Source organism: Nanorana parkeri, unplaced genomic scaffold, assembly GCF_000935625.1.
Source record: "Nanorana parkeri isolate BGI_ZX_2015 unplaced genomic scaffold, ASM93562v1 scaffold371, whole genome shotgun sequence".
Lineage (NCBI taxonomy): Eukaryota > Metazoa > Chordata > Amphibia > Anura > Dicroglossidae > Nanorana > Nanorana parkeri.
Window position 1 is genome coordinate 685,430 of NW_017306639.1, and position 20,166 is coordinate 705,595.

At 51.0% G+C, this 20,166-nt stretch overlaps 1 protein-coding gene across 2 annotated transcripts in view; it reads left to right on the forward strand.

Annotated features, from left to right (window-relative positions):
• Positions 1–20,166, forward strand: part of IPO13 (importin 13) — a 61,464-nt gene that overhangs the window by 434 nt on the left and 40,864 nt on the right. For both annotated transcript variants that reach the window (XM_018558968.1, XM_018558969.1), the window contains exons 2-7: positions 7,699–8,435; positions 12,189–12,329; positions 12,432–12,573; positions 13,569–13,735; positions 18,403–18,523; positions 19,524–19,671. In XM_018558968.1, the coding sequence (XP_018414470.1) occupies positions 7,699–8,435; positions 12,189–12,329; positions 12,432–12,573; positions 13,569–13,735; positions 18,403–18,523; positions 19,524–19,671 (1,456 nt within the window). The remainder of the gene's footprint in view (positions 1–7,698; positions 8,436–12,188; positions 12,330–12,431; positions 12,574–13,568; positions 13,736–18,402; positions 18,524–19,523; positions 19,672–20,166) is intronic.

Here is a 20,166-nt window from a genome sequence, read left to right on the forward strand (position 1 = left end):
CTGCCGGATTTGTGCGAATATCGGAATAAATGACACAGCGGGGAACCCTGAATGCGGACCGCTGCCGCTCTACAGACGTAACAATCATTTGGGGGTTACACCGGCGCTGCTAAACTTTTGGACGATTTCTTAAGGGACCGTAATATACAGGGGTACAGGTACTCCTAGAATGAGATCCTAATAGGTTGGACTTGATGGACTAATGTCTTTATTCAACCTCAAATACTATGTAACTATGTAACTATGAAATAGGTTAGATTGGTAGCACTTTGCAGGGCACGGCAGCCTGTTTGGGAGACGGTGTAGAAAGTCTAACAGCGTCCCGGGGCGTTCACACGGATCAGAACATGTAGAACTCCGAATCTGCATAGGCTTGGATAGTACTGAAGCCGCTCGATCAGCATGACAGCCAGGCCTTGTAGTGTTATCACAGGAGTATTTAAAGGAGAACTATGGGGGGGAGGGGCTTTTCACTCACCTCATAGTTCTAGCCGACCTGCGACAATGAGACTGTCACAGGTCGGCTCAGTAGATCGGGAGGTGAGCGATCACATACCGGCGTTCGCTCACCTCTCGATCCTGTCACTGCTCTCTGCCGTGACGGGAGTGGCTGGATTCCCCCCTCCCCGCTCTGATCCCCGCACACTGATGTCTCTCGGTCACTGTTTACAATGGGGAGCTGGTAGGATGGACAGCCGATCACGTGACGGCTGCGGCAGCCAATCGTAGTAGTCACTTGATCGTGAGACTCTCTTGCTGCCTCAGGGGGGTTTAGAACTGGTGAGAGCCAATGGTAACGGGTTATTTATCGTGCTTTTGTTGGGATTTGCGTGACCCCCAAAACACGGACATTTCGGTACGGTTATTAGTAGTTTGATCGGTCGGAGTAGTGTAACATATGTGAGCAGATGTTTGTGGACCCCTGACCGTCACACCTATACGAGCTTGTTGGACATCCCATTCTAAAACCACGGCCATTAATAATGGAGGTTGCCCCCATTTGCAGCCATAAAAGCCTCCACGCCATCTATCATTCATGAGAAGACTTTCATTTATCAATGGTGACCATGATCTCGTGGCCCATTTACAGTGTGACAAGTCTGCATACACTATATGGCCAGAAGTCTAAATTTGACAATCACGTCAATATGAGCTTGTTGAACATCTCATTCCAAAAAATTGGCATTAATATGGATTTGTCCCCCTTGGCTAGGACATCCTCCATTCTTCTGGGAAGACTTTGCACACAATTTTGGAGGTTGTTTGTTTGAATTTGTGTCCTTTTCTGAGGTCAGGTACTGATGAGAATACCCGGCTCACAATCAGCGTTCTCATTTATCCCAAAGCTGTTCAGTAGGGTTGAGGTCAGGGCTCTGTGCAGGACACTCGAGTTCCTCCACACCAGACTGGTCACACCAGGTCTTTATGGAGTTGGCCTTGTACACGGGGGACAGTCATGGTGGAACAGAAAAGGGTCTTCACCAAACTGTTACCACAAGGCTGGAAGAACACCATGTGTACCCATTTGTGAGGTCAAGTAGTGATGTTGGATGAGAAGACCTGGCTCACAACCCGCGTTCCAATTCATCCCAGAGGTGTTCAGTAGGGTTGAGGTCAGGGCTCCGTGCAGGACGCTCAAGTTCCTCCACCCCAAGTTGGTCACACCGTGTCTTTTATGGAGCTGGACTTGTACACAGGGGACAGTCATGGTGGAACAGAAAAGGGTCTTCACCAAACTGTTACCACAAGGCTGGACGAGCACCATGTGTGCCCATTTGTGAGGTCAGCTCCTGATGTTGGATGAGAAGGCCGGGCTTACAATCGTTCCAATTAATCACAATGGTGTTCAGTTGGGTTGAGGTCAGGGCTCCGTGCAGGACGCTCAAGTTCCTCCACCCCAAGCTGGTCACACCGTGTCTTTTATGGAGCTGGACTTGTACATGGGGAACAGTCATGGTGGAACAGAAAAGGGTCTTCACCAAACTGTGACCACAAGGCTGGACGAGCACCATGTGTGCCCATTTATAAGGTCAGCTCCTGATATTGGGTGAGAAGACCCGGCTTACAATCGTTGTTCCAATTCATCCCAATGGTGTTCAGTTGGGTTGAGGTCAGGGCTCTGTGCGGAACACTCAAGTTCCTCCACCCCAAGCTGGTCACACCGTGTATTTATGGAGCTGGCCTTGTACACAGGGGATGGTCATGGTGGAACAGAAAAGGGTCTTTACCAGATTGTCGCCACAAGGTTTAAAGAGCACAATTGTCTACAATGCATTTTGTATGTTGTGGTATTAACAGGCTGGAAACATCTGGACTCCATCACTTGGAGGGATGTCCACATTTTGGCCGCATACTAGGTGCCCATAAACCTCTTGGCCATGAAGCCTATGTGCCCCTGTTCCTGTGTTCCAACACAGTTCTAGTTCTTGCACAGCAAGTCATTATTCATTAAGCTGAGCGAGGAGTCCCAGCTGTGGATACGGTCTCTAGGTGTTGGGTGTCCCCAGGTGGTAGAACCTGATGCAACATGACACGACGTTGCTGGGCCCTCGAGGGATCGCAGCAGCTGTGTCACCTTCCTAGAGCTGCCATGAATGGCCCGCAGGGGGGGATGTAACCCGGGCCGGCGCTCCTCCGAGATGCACTCAGTGGAAAAAAAAATCAATCCGGGCTTATTACTGAACGCACGCTAATGGTATGTAGCGTGTCGCCACGCTTTATTTTTAGAACGTGCCGTTCGCAGTCTCACTCGGGGGGGGGGTTTTTTGCACTTGGAAGGTGGAAAGGAATGGAACGCCGACGCCTCCGCGCGCATGAGGTAGCTGATAATGTTAGCGGATCGTCCGCGTTCCTGAGCCCCGGGATCCGATCAGAACTGACTGAATCGCGATGCTGGCGGGGAGGAGAGGTTCTTCCTGCACCTGGCAGACTTCCTGTCAGTGATCATCAAGCTGAATGTGCTCATTAGGGGAAGCAGCTGAAAGCAGAGGTTGGCCATAGGCCGGCCTCCCTCCCTCCCATCTATAGGGATCGTGTGCACCGGACTGCGTGCGGAGACAACAAAGCTGGTTTTAGCCCTGGTTCACACCTAGGCGTATTGCATATGTGCGTCTGTTGCGCGTTTTTTTTACCGCGATCCGCGGTAAAAAAATCGCGCGACAAACGCGCGTTTACGAGGGCTACTTGGCTGCATCCCAATGGAAACGCGCAACAAAAACAGCCCAAAGTAGTACCTGTACCTTTTCAGGGGTGGGCCGTTTTGTAGCGCGTTAGGGACGGGCGGAGATACGCCGGAGATACGCCGAGGTGGGAACCAGACCCATTCAATACAATGGGATTTAGATGTTTGAGCGTTTTGTAGAGCGTTCGTCGAGCGTAGAACGCGCTACAAAACGTTCAGGTGTGAACCAGGGCTTAGGGAAAATCGATCCCTTTTCCGGATGCATTTTTTAATGATGACTTTGATATCACATTTCTGTAGCGAGGGATAAAAAAGCAAACGTTTCGTGAGAAAAACGCCGAATTCCGTGTACGCGGCTGAACAACACGGTACAGTCCCGGGGGTCCGGCCCGAACTGGCTCACCGTTGCCAGACACATATAGAGGGAATAAAGGCGATCGCACGCCGCGGACCTTCTCCAATCATCAATTTTAATGTAGCTATCTATAACGCATCGTATAACATCCCTCCGAGCGCGCCGAAGCTCTCACGCGTTTCACCTTCACGGCTTAATGGTAGAGCTATGATTACGTCGTGAAGGTGAAACGCGTGAGAGCTTTGGCGCGCAAGGATTGGATGTTATACGATGTGTTATAGATAGCTACAATAAAATTGATGATTGGAGAAGGTCCGCGGAGTGCGATCGCCTTTATTCCCTCTGAGTGATAAAAGCAGTTGAAGTGCAGAAGAACGGGATAACGCACAGACGCGACCCAACTCAGAATTCATCGGCTGCACCCAAAATGCCTCGAAAGATGCTTCACACACGCATGCAAAACACGACAAGCAAAGCAAACCCTTAAAGCAGGGTGGATGGAGGTCAGATAGGAGACTGAAGGGGAGGTCAGATAGGAGACTGAAGGGGAGGACGGAGGTCAGATAGGAGACTGAAGAGGAGGACGGAGGTCAGATAGGAGACTGAAGAGGAGGACGGAGGTCAGATAGGAGACTGAAGAGGAGGACGGAGGTCAGATAGGAGACTGAAGAGGAGGACGGAGGTCAGATAGGAGACTGAAGAGGAGGACGGAGGTCAGATAGGAGACTGAAGAGGAGGACGGAGGTCAGATAGGAGACTGAAGAGGAGGACGGAGGTCAGATAGGAGACTGAAGAGGAGGACGGAGGTCAGATAGGAGACTGAAGAGGAGGACGGAGGTCAGATAGGAGACTGAAGAGGAGGACGGAGGTCAGATAGGAGACTGAAGAGGAGGACGGAGGTCAGATAGGAGACTGAAGAGGAGGACGGAGGTCAGATAGGAGACTGAAGAGGAGGACGGAGGTCAGATAGGAGACTGAAGAGGAGGACGGAGGTCAGATAGGAGACTGAAGAGGAGGACGGAGGTCAGATAGGAGACTGAAGAGGAGGACGGAGGTCAGATAGGAGACTGAAGAGGAGGACGGAGGTCAGATAGGAGACTGAAGAGGAGGACGGAGGTCAGATAGGAGACTGAAGAGGAGGACGGAGGTCAGATAGGAGACTGAAGAGGAGGACGGAGGTCAGATAGGAGACTGAAGAGGAGGACGGAGGTCAGATAGGAGACTGAAGAGGAGGACGGAGGTCAGATAGGAGACTGAAGAGGAGGACGGAGGTCAGATAGGAGACTGAAGAGGAGGACGGAGGTCAGATAGGAGACTGAAGAGGAGGACGGAGGTCAGATAGGAGACTGAAGAGGAGGACGGAGGTCAGATAGGAGACTGAAGAGGAGGACGGAGGTCAGATAGGAGACTGAAGAGGAGGACGGAGGTCAGATAGGAGACTGAAGAGGAGGACGGAGGTCAGATAGGAGACTGAAGAGGAGGACGGAGGTCAGATAGGAGACTGAAGAGGAGGACGGAGGTCAGATAGGAGACTGAAGAGGAGGACGGAGGTCAGATAGGAGACTGAAGAGGAGGACGGAGGTCAGATAGGAGACTGAAGAGGAGGACGGAGGTCAGATAGGAGACTGAAGAGGAGGACGGAGGTCAGATAGGAGACTGAAGAGGAGGACGGAGGTCAGATAGGAGACTGAAGAGGAGGACGGAGGTCAGATAGGAGACTGAAGAGGAGGACGGAGGTCAGATAGGAGACTGAAGAGGAGGACGGAGGTCAGATAGGAGACTGAAGAGGAGGACGGAGGTCAGATAGGAGACTGAAGAGGAGGACGGAGGTCAGATAGGAGACTGAAGAGGAGGACGGAGGTCAGATAGGAGACTGAAGAGGAGGACGGAGGTCAGATAGGAGACTGAAGAGGAGGACGGAGGTCAGATAGGAGACTGAAGAGGAGGACGGAGGTCAGATAGGAGACTGAAGAGGAGGACGGAGGTCAGATAGGAGACTGAAGAGGAGGACGGAGGTCAGATAGGAGACTGAAGAGGAGGACGGAGGTCAGATAGGAGACTGAAGAGGAGGACGGAGGTCAGATAGGAGACTGAAGAGGAGGACGGAGGTCAGATAGGAGACTGAAGAGGAGGACGGAGGTCAGATAGGAGACTGAAGAGGAGGACGGAGGTCAGATAGGAGACTGAAGAGGAGGACGGAGGTCAGATAGGAGACTGAAGAGGAGGACGGAGGTCAGATAGGAGACTGAAGAGGAGGACGGAGGTCAGATAGGAGACTGAAGAGGAGGACGGAGGTCAGATAGGAGACTGAAGAGGAGGACGGAGGTCAGATAGGAGACTGAAGAGGAGGACGGAGGTCAGATAGGAGACTGAAGAGGAGGACGGAGGTCAGATAGGAGACTGAAGAGGAGGACGGAGGTCAGATAGGAGACTGAAGAGGAGGACGGAGGTCAGATAGGAGACTGAAGAGGAGGACGGAGGTCAGATAGGAGACTGAAGAGGAGGACGGAGGTCAGATAGGAGACTGAAGAGGAGGACGGAGGTCAGATAGGAGACTGAAGAGGAGGACGGAGGTCAGATAGGAGACTGAAGAGGAGGACGGAGGTCAGATAGGAGACTGAAGAGGAGGACGGAGGTCAGATAGGAGACTGAAGAGGAGGACGGAGGTCAGATAGGAGACTGAAGAGGAGGACGGAGGTCAGATAGGAGACTGAAGAGGAGGACGGAGGTCAGATAGGAGACTGAAGAGGAGGACGGAGGTCAGATAGGAGACTGAAGAGGAGGACGGAGGTCAGATAGGAGACTGAAGAGGAGGACGGAGGTCAGATAGGAGACTGAAGAGGAGGACGGAGGTCAGATAGGAGACTGAAGAGGAGGACGGAGGTCAGATAGGAGACTGAAGAGGAGGACGGAGGTCAGATAGGAGACTGAAGAGGAGGACGGAGGTCAGATAGGAGACTGAAGAGGAGGACGGAGGTCAGATAGGAGACTGAAGAGGAGGACGGAGGTCAGATAGGAGACTGAAGAGGAGGACGGAGGTCAGATAGGAGACTGAAGAGGAGGACGGAGGTCAGATAGGAGACTGAAGAGGAGGACGGAGGTCAGATAGGAGACTGAAGAGGAGGACGGAGGTCAGATAGGAGACTGAAGAGGAGGACGGAGGTCAGATAGGAGACTGAAGAGGAGGACGGAGGTCAGATAGGAGACTGAAGAGGAGGACGGAGGTCAGATAGGAGACTGAAGAGGAGGACGGAGGTCAGATAGGAGACTGAAGAGGAGGACGGAGGTCAGATAGGAGACTGAAGAGGAGGACGGAGGTCAGATAGGAGACTGAAGAGGAGGACGGAGGTCAGATAGGAGACTGAAGAGGAGGACGGAGGTCAGATAGGAGACTGAAGAGGAGGACGGAGGTCAGATAGGAGACTGAAGAGGAGGACGGAGGTCAGATAGGAGACTGAAGAGGAGGACGGAGGTCAGATAGGAGACTGAAGAGGAGGACGGAGGTCAGATAGGAGACTGAAGAGGAGGACGGAGGTCAGATAGGAGACTGAAGAGGAGGACGGAGGTCAGATAGGAGACTGAAGAGGAGGACGGAGGTCAGATAGGAGACTGAAGAGGAGGACGGAGGTCAGATAGGAGACTGAAGAGGAGGACGGAGGTCAGATAGGAGACTGAAGAGGAGGACGGAGGTCAGATAGGAGACTGAAGAGGAGGACGGAGGTCAGATAGGAGACTGAAGAGGAGGACGGAGGTCAGATAGGAGACTGAAGAGGAGGACGGAGGTCAGATAGGAGACTGAAGAGGAGGACGGAGGTCAGATAGGAGACTGAAGAGGAGGACGGAGGTCAGATAGGAGACTGAAGAGGAGGACGGAGGTCAGATAGGAGACTGAAGAGGAGGACGGAGGTCAGATAGGAGACTGAAGAGGAGGACGGAGGTCAGATAGAAGACCGAAGGGGAGGACGGAGGTCAGATGGAAGACTGAAGGGAAGGACGGAGGTCAGATAGAAGACTCCTTGCTCTATCCAGTCTGGTGTCACTTGAGATGTTGAGATAAAACACATTTGGTACTTTCCGCCGTTGTCGTGTGTCGAGTGTAATTGATACATTCTTTGTGTGTTGATAGTTTATTGCATTGTTTTTTCTTCTCTTCCCCTCGCAGGCTCTGCACCAGTTGTACTACGACCCCAACATTGAGAACAAGAACCTGGCTCAGAAATGGCTGATGCAAGCACAGGTGTCGCCCCAGGCATGGCAGTTCAGCTGGCAGCTGCTGAGCGGGGGCAAGGTGCCCGAAATCCAGTACTTTGGGGCCAGCGCCCTGCACATCAAGATCTCGCGCTACTGGGGGGACATCCCGACGGACCAGTACGAGTCGCTGAAGTCGCAACTCTTCACCCAGATCTCCGCCTTCGCCGGCGGCTCCAAGATCGTGCTGACGAGACTTTGCGTGGCCCTGGCTTCCCTGGCGCTCAACATGATGCCGGACCAGTGGCCCCGCGCCGTTCCGGACATGGTGCGGGCGTTCCAGGCGGAGGACGGGCAGACCGACGGCCGGGCCCGCTGCCTGGCGCTCCTGGAGCTGCTGACCGTTCTGCCGGAGGAGTTCCAGACCAGCCGCCTCCCGCCCTTCCGCAAGGGACAAGTGCGCAGCTGCCTGGCGCAGGAGTCCGCCTGCATCTTCCCGCTGCTGCGCCAGTTGCTGCAGCAGAGCGACTCCCCGGGTTTTGTCAAACAGAAAGTGCTGAAATGTTTCTCCAGCTGGGCCCAGCTGGGCATCCCGCTGACTGAGTGCGAGGAACTGACGCTGGCCGCGTTCAACGCCCTGCGGGATCCTGAACTGTTTGATGCCGCCGTGGAAGCCTTAGTCAATACCATCTCTCAGCCGGATGCGCAAAGGTCAGAATCTGCGCCGCGCATCACTAGAGTCGCATTTCTTATCGGGGGAATGTCACGCGGAGCCGATTACTTCTCCTACTTGTCAGGGTTAGGCCTCATTCACATGAGAATCGTCCGGCACGTACAGCCCCGTTGCTGCATGCACGGCCGTATCGGGCAGCTCCCGGGAAGGACAGGCGCTGCGTGTGATTAGTACCCATCCCCCGTCCTTCTCTATTGGACTACGCCGCCCTACGCTCACCTCAAGTGCAGGTCCGTACGGGTGCGGGTGTCCCGGCTCGGACGCAGGCAGGTTCCATCCTGTCAGCGTACGAGTACGGACACCCGCAAGGACGTGGAGGCCTGTGAGCGTGGGGCGGCGTACGGCCGCGTACTCCGGGGGGCTGCGTACTAATCACACGCAGCACTTGTCCTTCCCGGGAGCTGCCCGATACGGCCTTGCCCGGAGCTGTACGTGCCGGCCGTTTCTACTGTGAATGAGGGCCAAAAATCCAAATAAAGTTGCATAAAAAGGGGTATTATACTATCCCCGGTGTACCGCGCCTCCTGCCTGCCTGCCCTCCGTTCCATCACTCACTTCAACATTCGACACTTCAGGGAGTGTCAGATGCCCGGAGGGTTGGGGCTGCTGTGCCATTGACTTGAATGCCATGCCCCAGAATGCAGGGAGCCGGTCAGCATGCGTTCCAGTAGCCCATCCTGCTGTAACGCATGATTTTATCCTGCGGTGCCGAGACCGGGAGCTGTCCGGTCCTGGACTCTTAAGTGACCGGCTCCTGATTGGCTGATGACTGTGATAGCCAATCATAGAGATGACTGGGAGGAAGAACCTCCCCTCTGTGAGAGGAAAGTGATACGTTGTATCCTTCCTGAGGCTCTCTGGTACAAAGATACAATGTTTAGGTCTCGGCTTCCTCAGGGCTCCTGCCAATGTTTATTGTATACTTCATGGGGATGCACCGATACCGAGTGTTTGGGCGAGTTCTTGTACTTACCTCTGAGGGAGCATGAAGCCGGCTTCCTTTACAATTGGTAAGCCGGGTCGGTGGGCTGTGACCTGCCTCCAGGCTTCCTAATTGGCCATTCCCTTCAGTCTTCTATCTGACCTCCGTCCTCCCCTTCAGTCTTCTATCTGACCTCCGTCCTTCCCTTCAGTCTTCTATCTGACCTCCGTCCTTCCCTTCAGTCTCATATCTGACCTCTGTCCTTCCCTTCAGTCTCATATCTGACCCCCGTCCTCCCCTTCACTCTTCTATCTGAGCTCCGTCCTCCCCTTCAGTCTTCTATCTGAGCTCCGTCCTCCCCTTCAGTCTTCTATCTGTCCTCCGTCCTCCCCTTCAGTCTTCTATCTGAGCTCCGTCCTTCCCTTCAGTCTCCTATCTGAGCTCCGTCCTCCCCTTCAGTCTTCTATCTGAGCTCCGTCCTCCCCTCTTTCCTTTTCCCCATTTTCTGGCTGGAATATGTCCAGTGTCCTCTAGCTTTTTTCTCCCCGGCCTCACAGTCCCTGGCCCCACTCCTTTCATTCATTGGATTTCAGTTCTGTCAATCATGAACTCGGCTTCACGTGTGGGCAAAATGGCTGAAAAAAGACCATCGACCTCTGAGAGTGTCATTGCAGTATTTGCTGCATCGCTTGCACTGGATGCCAGTATGCCAGGATGCCTGGCTGTAGCTCGAGCATACGGGATGCGTTTATAACAAGGTCAGGGAGAGGACGAAGAAAATGTTCCCAGGATATACCATATGTGGGGGGGGGACACAGGGGCCCCGCTGTAGTTAATAACTCCAAAATGAAAGGAGATAGGCACAACGGCACAAACTTGGTACTGACCATCCAGCCGGGTTCATGTCTTTTGCCTGTTGTAGGCGGGGCTGGGTGATGTCATCATCTTTCAAAAAACCAATTGCTATTAATCTTAAAAATAAACGTAGCGCAAATGTAAATTTTTTACGGCACAAACGTAGCACTCGGGCCAGGTTCAGATATCGGCGATCCCGGGACCGCGTGAGAGTGCACGATTGCACACAGTGATTGCCGTGAGGCCCTATTGTTTTTAATGGGGTTATATCCACGTGGCAATCGCTGAAAAAAGGTACATGTACCTCCTTTTTGCAACACGCGTTTTTTTGGGCCGCGATTGCACGGGTGGTATCGTGGCTGGAAACCGAGCAGTCTGCCTGGCGCGACTGGGGTTCTAATTAGAAAATAATGGCACCGCAAGCGCGGTCGGCGGTGGTGTTCATTTCCGTGACCATGCGGTTTCGTTCACGAATGCTGCGCGGTCACGGGTCGCTCCAGTGTGAACGTAGCACTAAAGAAACACACTGGAGTTTTTATTGGTGCCGATTGCAGGGGGCGGGGGGCGGGGGGGGGGCTGCTTTGCACAGCTCCTGCTCAATGGTGTCTGATTAGTAAAGTAGGAAAAACCGTAACCCTAACAGGAGAGAGGGATGAAGTGACGCAGACGTAGACGCAGGCGTGCATGGGGTGCGGACATGTACATAAAGATCGATTTTACAACACATATTGGGTGTTGCCGCTCATGCCGGAGTGAGAGACATAATTCAGGATCCTTTATTTGCAGTGAACTCTCAACTGGTGACCTGCAATGTCATTTGAAGTGTAATTTCTGATCATTTTGGGTGCTGTAGAGTCTCGCTGTTGTGAGATATTTTGGTATCTGTTCACCCGACTGAAGGTACAGATTTGTTAAACAGTAGCACAAATATTGTGCGATATAATCTGAGACCGCCCTGTCCTCGGGGGGACAATGCTGCCGCGCTAATAAACCTTTTTACGGGGGGAGGAGGGGGGAGCTCGGGGAAACAAAACCTGATGTATTAATGTTAATTTAGAAAGCAAATATCTTTGATGTCTATTTAATCGGACTAATCGTCGCATACAAAACAACGTTTCGGGGCCGCACAAGGTCCCTTCATCAGGGCGACATCGTTACATTGTCGCCCTGATGAAGGGACCCTGTGCGGTCCCGAAGCGTCGTTATGTATGCGACGATTGGTCCGATTTAAATGGACATCAAAGATATTTGCTGAGTGCTGGCGATTCCTGCTTTCTACTGTTTATTGCACAGCGCCATCCGCGATTGTCACTGCGGGCACCGCTACAGTTACTTGGGCCGGGAGCGCTGTAAGGAGTGCGGAGGGGCTTACTATCTTCTTCTTAATGTTAATTTAGACATGTGGATAGAACACAATTGGGAGGTGCTATGTCTGTGTCCCAAAATTGCACGGTCATGACGGCGGTTCTGCTGGTTCGCATAGGGGGGGTTTTATTTTTCAAATCTGACAAGTGATGACATTTAGGGCTCATTCACACGAGAAAAGGCCGGCACGTACAGCTCCGTGCTGCGTGCACGGCTGTATGGGGCAGCTCCCGGGAAGGACAGTTGCTGCGTGTGATTAGTACGCAGCCCCCGTCCTTCTCTGTGGGACTACATGGCCATACACTCACCCCGGCGTCCTTTCGGGTGCGGGTGAGCGTATTCGTACGCTGATGGGATGGATCCTGTTTGCGTCCGAGCCGGGACACACACACCCTTATGGACCTGCACTTGCAGCGTATGGCCGTGTAGTCCCATAGAGAAGGACAGGGGCTGCGTACTAATCGCCTGTCCTTCCCGGGAGCTGCCCGATACGGCCGTGCACGCAGCTGTACGTGCCGGCTGATTCTAGTGTGAATGAGCCCTTAATGTTTGTCTCCCTCTGTGTAATATTCCTTCTTTCCCTCTGCAGGTACGTCAACACGCTCCTGAAGCTCATCCCCCAGGCGCTCGGCCTACAGGAACAACTGCAGCAAGCCGTACAGAACGGCGACATCGAGACCTCGCACGGCATCTGCCGAATTATAGTGGCGCTCGGAGAGAACCATTCGCGGTACGTAGAGATCACAAACCCCAAGTCGTAGGTCAGTCTGAGCGTCGTCCACACTATTGCTTTCCGTGGACCCCGAATAACTGCGTGTCATCTCTGTCACAGGGCTCTCTTGGATCAGGTGGATCACTGGCAAAGCTTTCTTGCATTGGTTAATATGATCATGTTCTGCACCGGTATTCCGGGCCATTATCCAGTCAACGAAACAACGAGCTCCCTCACGCTGACCTTCTGGTACACGCTGCAGGTTTGTGTGCTTACTTCTTCTTGTCATCATTATCCTCCTTCATCAGGGCTCCCGGGTAACCCCGACTTGTGTCTGTGAACGTCCCCTACAAGTTTGCCTTACAGCGACTCATTGGAATGACTTAAGACATAAAGTTTCCCTGTAAAGAAAATACTTGGGGGGGTGTCTCTTTTATCACAAAGAGTGGACATCTCTATACACAAGGCAGCCCACCTTTTCTACAGCCCATTCATAAAGACGTATTTTCCAATATGTCAGTGCTTGGTGGAGATCTCGCAACATCATATGAAGGGAATGCTCAAGGAACGGACATCAATGTGATGGCACAGAGGGGGCTGTGGAAGGTTGGGAAGCCTCCGGAAAGACAAAAGAACGGTATATCAAAGAGGAGATGGCGCCGTTCTTTTGTCTTTGCTTGCATAGCCCATTCATAAAATGCAGATCTTGGTATAAAAGCCTGTGGTACCCTTACTCTATACTTAACGCAGCAGAGGGATTCCTGTGATTGGAGGACAGCTGGTCATGTGTCTGACAGGTCCTGATTTATTTATTTTTTTCACACATGCGCACACTACATTCATTTATAAGTGCTCTGCGGGCTTCAGAGTCCCAAAGCTGAGGGGATGCTAAGCATCTCTATAAAGTGCATTGATGTGCTTTACAAATGTGCAGCAGTAAAAAAAATCAGCAGTATGGCTGAGATAAAGCCGCACTTTGTAATTCCTGTAAGGGATTCTTTTTCCTAAGGGATCCATGATGAAGGAGAATTTGTGCGTAACCCCCCCCCCAAGCGTGTTAGCTCTCAAGCTTTAATACACCGCCAGATTTTTTTAAGCTGACTTCCCCATCAGGGTCCCTATGGGAAAGGAAATCTGACATACCACCCAATCATCCGATTCATCCAGAACCGCCACGAAACCTCAAGTCCAGCGGTTCATCATACTAAGTCCATTACATGGGTCATTCTCAGTCTGTCCCTCTCTCTCCCCCCACAGGACGATATCTTGTCTTTTGAGACCGAGAAGCAGACGGTGTATCTGCAGGTGTACCGGCCGGTCTATTTCCAGCTGGTGGATGTTTTGTTACAAAAGGCGCAGTTCCCCGCCGATGACGAGTACGCATCCTGGTCCTCCGATGAGAAGGAACAATTCAGAATCTACAGGTATTGGGGTACAATGTACAAACATATATGCACACATACGTAAAGCAGAGCCCTTAGATTAAAGATATTAGATATTGAAAATTACCCTGTTTCCCCCGTAAGTAAGACCTACCCCGAAAATAAGACCCAGTTGTGACCATTCCCAGGGCCGGTGGCATAAGGGGGAACTTGAAGAGCCGCGGGAGAGAATCAGCGGTGCCAACGAAGCCGGCGCTAGAGGAAGCGAGGCGGCAGCGGAGGGAGCAGAGCCGCACAAGCCGACGCCTCCTCTATAGCGCCGGCTCCTGTCACAGGCGGAGTCATACCAAATGCGGGACCCCGCCTGTGAGGAATCGATAGCGAAAGTGCGCTTCATTCATTCTGGCCAGCGATTGGTTAGCAAATTGCTCTTGGAAAGGTACGGTACCCCTGATCACCATATTTGTGTACATGAATAAGTGTAGACTGTTGTACATAAATAAGTGTGGCTTGTTGTACATTTACTGTAATGTGCACCTTACTGTAACCCATGGTTGTTTCCCTTCTCTTTGCTGCTCTTCCTTTTAAATCCTCATGTCTTCTCATGCTGGGGAGAACTTCCCTTTGCAGCAGAGTGCCTCTTCCTGTAGTGCTGGCTCAGGTTACAAACCTATACAAACCTATACACAGACACCATGTATCCATTCCGGAGACAAGGCAGTCTGCTGCAAAACAGAAGTTCTGCAGAGCATGAGAACAGATACGGATTTAAAAGGAAGAGCAGCAAAGAGAAGGGAAACGACCATGTATTACAGTAAGGCGCACATTACAGTATTGGTTTATGTTAAAAAATCTGAGGGTTTAATGTCACTTTAAGATAAATCGAGTGAATAAGAATTTATATTGGTACGAATATTTCTGTAACTGTTTTATAGCTTTGAATAAGGGGGGGATCTCTTCCCTCCCCCCACCCCCTATAATGGTTTACGTTTTCTTGTTGTGAAGTAATATTAGAATATTTTGGACTCCTGGACCTCTTTGGTTTGGCTCCCACATTAGACTTTGTAAACGCGGATCTCTGTAATTTTATAACCTGGAGAGGGGCAGCATTTCTAAGTGTTCTGTATTCTGGGAGGAGGAAGTGTACACATGGAGGGGAAGGAAGACCCTTCATATGGCTAGGCTCCACGAAACTGGGCAAAGTACATTGACGAAGGGACTTAATTTTATTTCTTAAAGGTTTAGTTCACCTTTTCACAATAATGAAAATGTGAACTAACTCCCAACACGCGCCGTTCACCTGGTCCTCGTGTCAGTTATCTGTAACGATGACCCTTATCGGCTACTCCCACGACCTGTTAAAGTAGTATGTATAGCAACATAGTGGTTTCAATGGAGAGCAGTGATTAGTCAGCCCGGTCACATGGTTGTGCTGACCAATCACCGCTCCCCATTGCAACCATTATGTTGCTATATAATATAAAAGTTTTGTGTTGTTCTAAGGCGCCGCCCTAGAGGAAAGAAGGCTCAGGGGAGATTCTAATTGGTCAGTCGGGGTCACATGGCTGTGCTGACCAATTGCTGCTCATCGTTGCCATAGGGATAGTTTAGAGTAGCCAGTAGATTGTGAACTTTTATAATGCTTTAGCTAAACTGCAGAAGGATTAGAACCTCTGGCACCCTTTCTGTAGGTCCTGATGTATATTGGCACTGGAACAGACCATTGATTAAAATCCAAAACTTGACATTAACAGTGAGCAAGTGAAAATCTTCCAATGGGGACCACTGTTCTGGTGATAGCTGTCTATAGAGAGGAAGAATTCCTCTTACTTCCTATCGTGTCTCCAGGACAGGAAGTGAGAGGGCATCTTACAAAACCTCAAAGTAAAACTGTCATGGACTCCAACCATTCTCTTCTCCATCTAGAACAAAACAAAAGAGTGTTGGTGATGGGGAAGGGTACCGGGTGCCTGGGGAGGTGCAATCCCCCAGACAGCAATCTGTGTAATGAGATAATCGCTTTGAATTATAGTGTACGCTGGAGAGAGATCCCGGCACTCCAGGTGGTGATGTAAGTGGTATATCGGTCATGGTATTGAGATGCCGGGTCCTGCAGTCATTGTGGATGAGTTAGTTCGGCCCTGCGAAGCTGTGGAGATGAATTTCACTTTTGAAACACGAAAGAGCGTCCGGAAGTGTGTTGTCTATGGAGATAGTAGCTCCATTTGGTTTGCTAAAGCAGCAATACAGACATTAAAGCTGCCTTGAGATAGGTTGCTATGTATTTTAAGCAGGGTTCTTTTGGGTATTTTGGATTTTAAACAGGGTCAGGTGGAAGGTCCGGGTTCTGGTGGTTGGCCCCTCACATCTTAATCTTGGAAGTTCTCTTTGTTGCTCGTCTGTAGGTCTGCAGATGTGTCCGGCCCAGGTCATGGTCACAAAATCAGGGTGATCTAAGAAGGCAGATAATTCCTATAATGAGTAGTCCCGGTGGGAGTTCAGGTGGAAGGTCCGGGTTCTGGTGGTTGGCCCCTCACATCTTAATCTTGGAAGTTCTCTTTGTTGCTCGTCTGTAGGTCTTGAGGTCTGCAGATGTGTCCGGCCCAGGTCAGGGTGATCTAAGAAGGCAGATAATTCCTATAATGAGTAGTCCCGGTGGGAGTTCAGGTGGAAGGTCCGGGTTCTGGTGGTTGGCCCCTCACATCTTAATCTCGGAAGTTCCCTTTGTTGCTCCTCTGTAGGTCTGCAGATGTGTACGGCCCAGGTCAGGGTCACAAAGTCAGGGTGATCTAAGAAGGCAGATAATTCCTATAATGAGTAGTCCCGGTGGGAGTTCAGGTGGAAGGTCCGGGTTCTGATGGTTGGCCCCTCACATCATCTACTTGGCAGTTCTCGTTGTTGCTCTCCTGTAAAGATACCACGAGGTCTGCAGAAGTGTTCAGCACAGGAGTGATGGAGTTGGGCTGATCTTAGAAGGCAGGTAAAGCACTCTAACGATAGAAGTCCTTAGGAGATATGTAGAATATCAGGTGGTGGGTCAGCAGGTACATAGTTGAATCTTAAATATTCCTAGGGTGAGACTTTAAATAACTAGCGTTGGAGAATCTAAGAAAAGGTTCTTATAATGCCCAATACGATGACAGTGTAGCCAGCGTTCAATGTGTCCAGTCCTGTGTATGCATAGCATTGGGTATCTTGAGATAGGATGCCATGGATTATGCAGATGATTGTTCCAGATACTTCCCATCATGAATAGTTTTGGTGGAAAGTCCAAGTTCTGGTGGTTGGCCCATCACATCTTACACTTGGCAGTTCTCTTTGTTGCTCGTCTGTAAATATGCCATGAGGTCTGCAGATGTGTTCGGCCAAGGGATGACAAAGTCAGGCTGATCTGAGACGGCAGATAATTCCTATAATTAGGGATGCACCGTTAGCGTTTTTTCGATATCGAGTACGAGTACCAATATTATTTTTTTCAGTACTCGCCGATACTGAATACCGATACCGGAAGTCCCATTAAGGAAGCCAGGCGGCGTGTAATTACTTGCCGCCTGGCTTCCTGATAAGCACCAGGTGAGGAGAAAGCATGGAGCCGGCTTTCTGGCTAATCAGGAAGCTGGAGGGCGGATTGTGACTCCCCATCCGGCTTCCTGATTGGCCAGCTTCCCGACCAATCAGGAAGCTAGGCAGCGAGCCATTACACGCTGCCCGGCTTCCTGATTGGCCGGTAAGCCGGCTCCATGCTCCCTCGTCACCTGTGATGACTCGCTGCCCGGCTTCCTGATACCGGAAGTTCGGGTATCGGCCTAGGCATCGGAGCATTTGGGCGAGTACGAGTACTCGCCCAAATACTCGATATCGGTGCATCCCTACCTATAATTAGGGATGCACCGATACTAGTATCGGTATCGGTGCCGATACCAAGTATTTGGGTGAGTACTCGTACTCGCCCAAATGCTCCAATACCTAGCACGAGTACTTCCTGTATCAGGAAGCCGGGCAGCGCATCATTACACGCTGCCCGGTTTCCTGATTGGTCAGGAAACGGCTCCAGGAAGCTAGCAAATCCGGAAGCCGGGCGCGGTGTAATGACCGGGAAGCAGGCGTCATGCTCCCTCGTCATCTCATGAATCATAATATTAAGAAAGTGACCTTAAAGCATTAGTTTGTATTGCTTTAGAAAAAATGTGACCTGTCCCTTTAAGAAAAAGTATCGGTAATCGGTATCTGCGAGTACTTGATCAAAAGTATCGGTACTCGTACTCTGTCTTAAAAAAGTGGTATCGGTGCATCCCTACCTATGATAAATAGTTCTGGTGGGAGGTCAGGTGTAGGGTCCAAGTTCTGGTGGTTGGCCCATCACATCTTCATCTTGGAAGTTCTCTTTGTTGCTTGTCTGTAAATATACCATGAGGTCTGCAGATGTGTTCGGCCAACCTGTGACAAAGTCAGGCTGATCTAAGAAGGCAGATACTAACTACCTATAATATAATTGTTCTGGTGGGAGGTCCGGGTTCTGGCGCTTGGCCCCTCACATCATGCACATGGATGTTCTCTTTGTTGCTCGTCTGTAAATATACTGTGAAGTCTGCAGATGTGTTTGGCCCAGGAGTGACTGGTCTCTCTCCCCATGGAGCATTTAATAAAATCATGAAACGTTTCGCCCTTCCCCCGGCATGTGAATAACGCCGCGTGTCCATCTCTTGCAGAGTTGACATCTCCGACACCCTCATGTATGTCTATGAGATGCTGGGTTCTGAGCTGCTCAGTAACTTGTATGAAAAACTTGGACGCCTTCTGACTTCTTCAGACCACCCCACATCCTGGCAGGTAGGTTTCAGGGCACCAGGGAAAGGGATTTCTAAGTGTGTGGATGGTATGTTACAATGACACTCCCTCCTCCTCTTCTGTTCTCGGTGTAATGCAATTTTAGGCTTATTCTGTAAATCGTACAGACCACCCCTGACATCCGGCGTAGCTCTTGAGGACTTCTATGGTGATATTGTTTTTCCTGCCTTCCTCGATCAGCCTGACTCTGGTGGTCAATGGAGATAAGCCCCCTTACACTAGTAGTCTGCCTGCTCTTCATTGGTGGTCAGTCATTAAATTCCCCCCTGTGTAGAAATGCCTCCCTTACTTTGCACTGTAATGGAACATTTCCCTGCTGACCACCAATGTAAGGGGGGTCAGCTCTCCACATACCACCAATGTAAGGGGGTCAGCTCTCCACATACCACCAATGTAAAGGGGTCAGCTCTGCACATACCATCAATGTAAGGGGGTCTGCTCTCCACATACCACCAATGTAAGGGGTCTGCTCTCCACATACCACCAATGTAAGGGGTCTGCTCTCCACATACCACCATTGTAAGGGGGTCAGCTCTCCACATACCACCAATGTAAGGGGGTCAGCTCTCCACATACCACCAATGTAAGGGGGTCAGCTCTGCACATACCATCAATGTAAGGGGGTCAGCTCTCCACATACCACCAATGTAAGGGGTCAGCTCTCCACATACCACAAATGTAAGGGGGCATTTCTTTACAGACCACCAATGTAAGGGGGAATTTCTCCACAGACCACCAATGTAAGGGGGAATTTCTCCACAGACCACCAATGTAAAGGGACATTTCTGCACTGACCACCAATTTAAGGGGGAATTGTCAGGCTGATTGAGGAAGGCAGGTAAAGCAGTATTGCCATAGTGGTCCTCGAGCTATCCTGGATGTCAGGGGTGGTTTATCAGGTACACAATTCTGAAACGTGTTCCATGTGTCCAGTACTGTGTGTACACAGCGTTAGTAATAATGGAATTGTTCTTCCCTCCAGCACACAGAAGCCTTGTTATATGGCTTCCAGTCCATCGCGGAGACTGTTGATGTCAACTATTCAGATGTCGTCCCGGGACTCATCGGCCTCATCCCACGGATAAACATCAACAACGTGCAGCTCGCAGACACAGTCATGTTTACTATCGGTAAGGAAACGGATTTGTAAACTCTTTTGGTGGATTCAGCAGACCACTTCAGTGTACAGCCCTGCCCCTAGGAGGTTGTGTAGTCCACAAGGGGAGGAGCAATGCCCTTCTGCTTTTGCTTCGTGTCCTTTTTCAGGGGCAGGGCTTATACTACGAAGGGCAGCTATGTCCACCAATGGACATTCAGGCATATAACAACTATTACATTGCTAGGACTGTACTCGGTATGTTAAAAGAGAACTATGGGGTTAAGGCTTTTCCCCATAGTTCTCCTTAGGGTAACGGGAGAACACAAACTAGCGTCCTCCCGTCACCCTAAGCTTAGTATATAGGGAGCTACAGCTCGCGGTATACTGAGACGCCGCAGTATACTGCGGATCCCGACAATTGTGCCGGGATCCGCCCAGCTGCGTGACTGACAGCTGGCTCTGCCTATCTAGAGGCAGAGCCAGCTGTACCCGCCCCCTCCCCCGTCCGATCCGCCAGTCAGCGCTG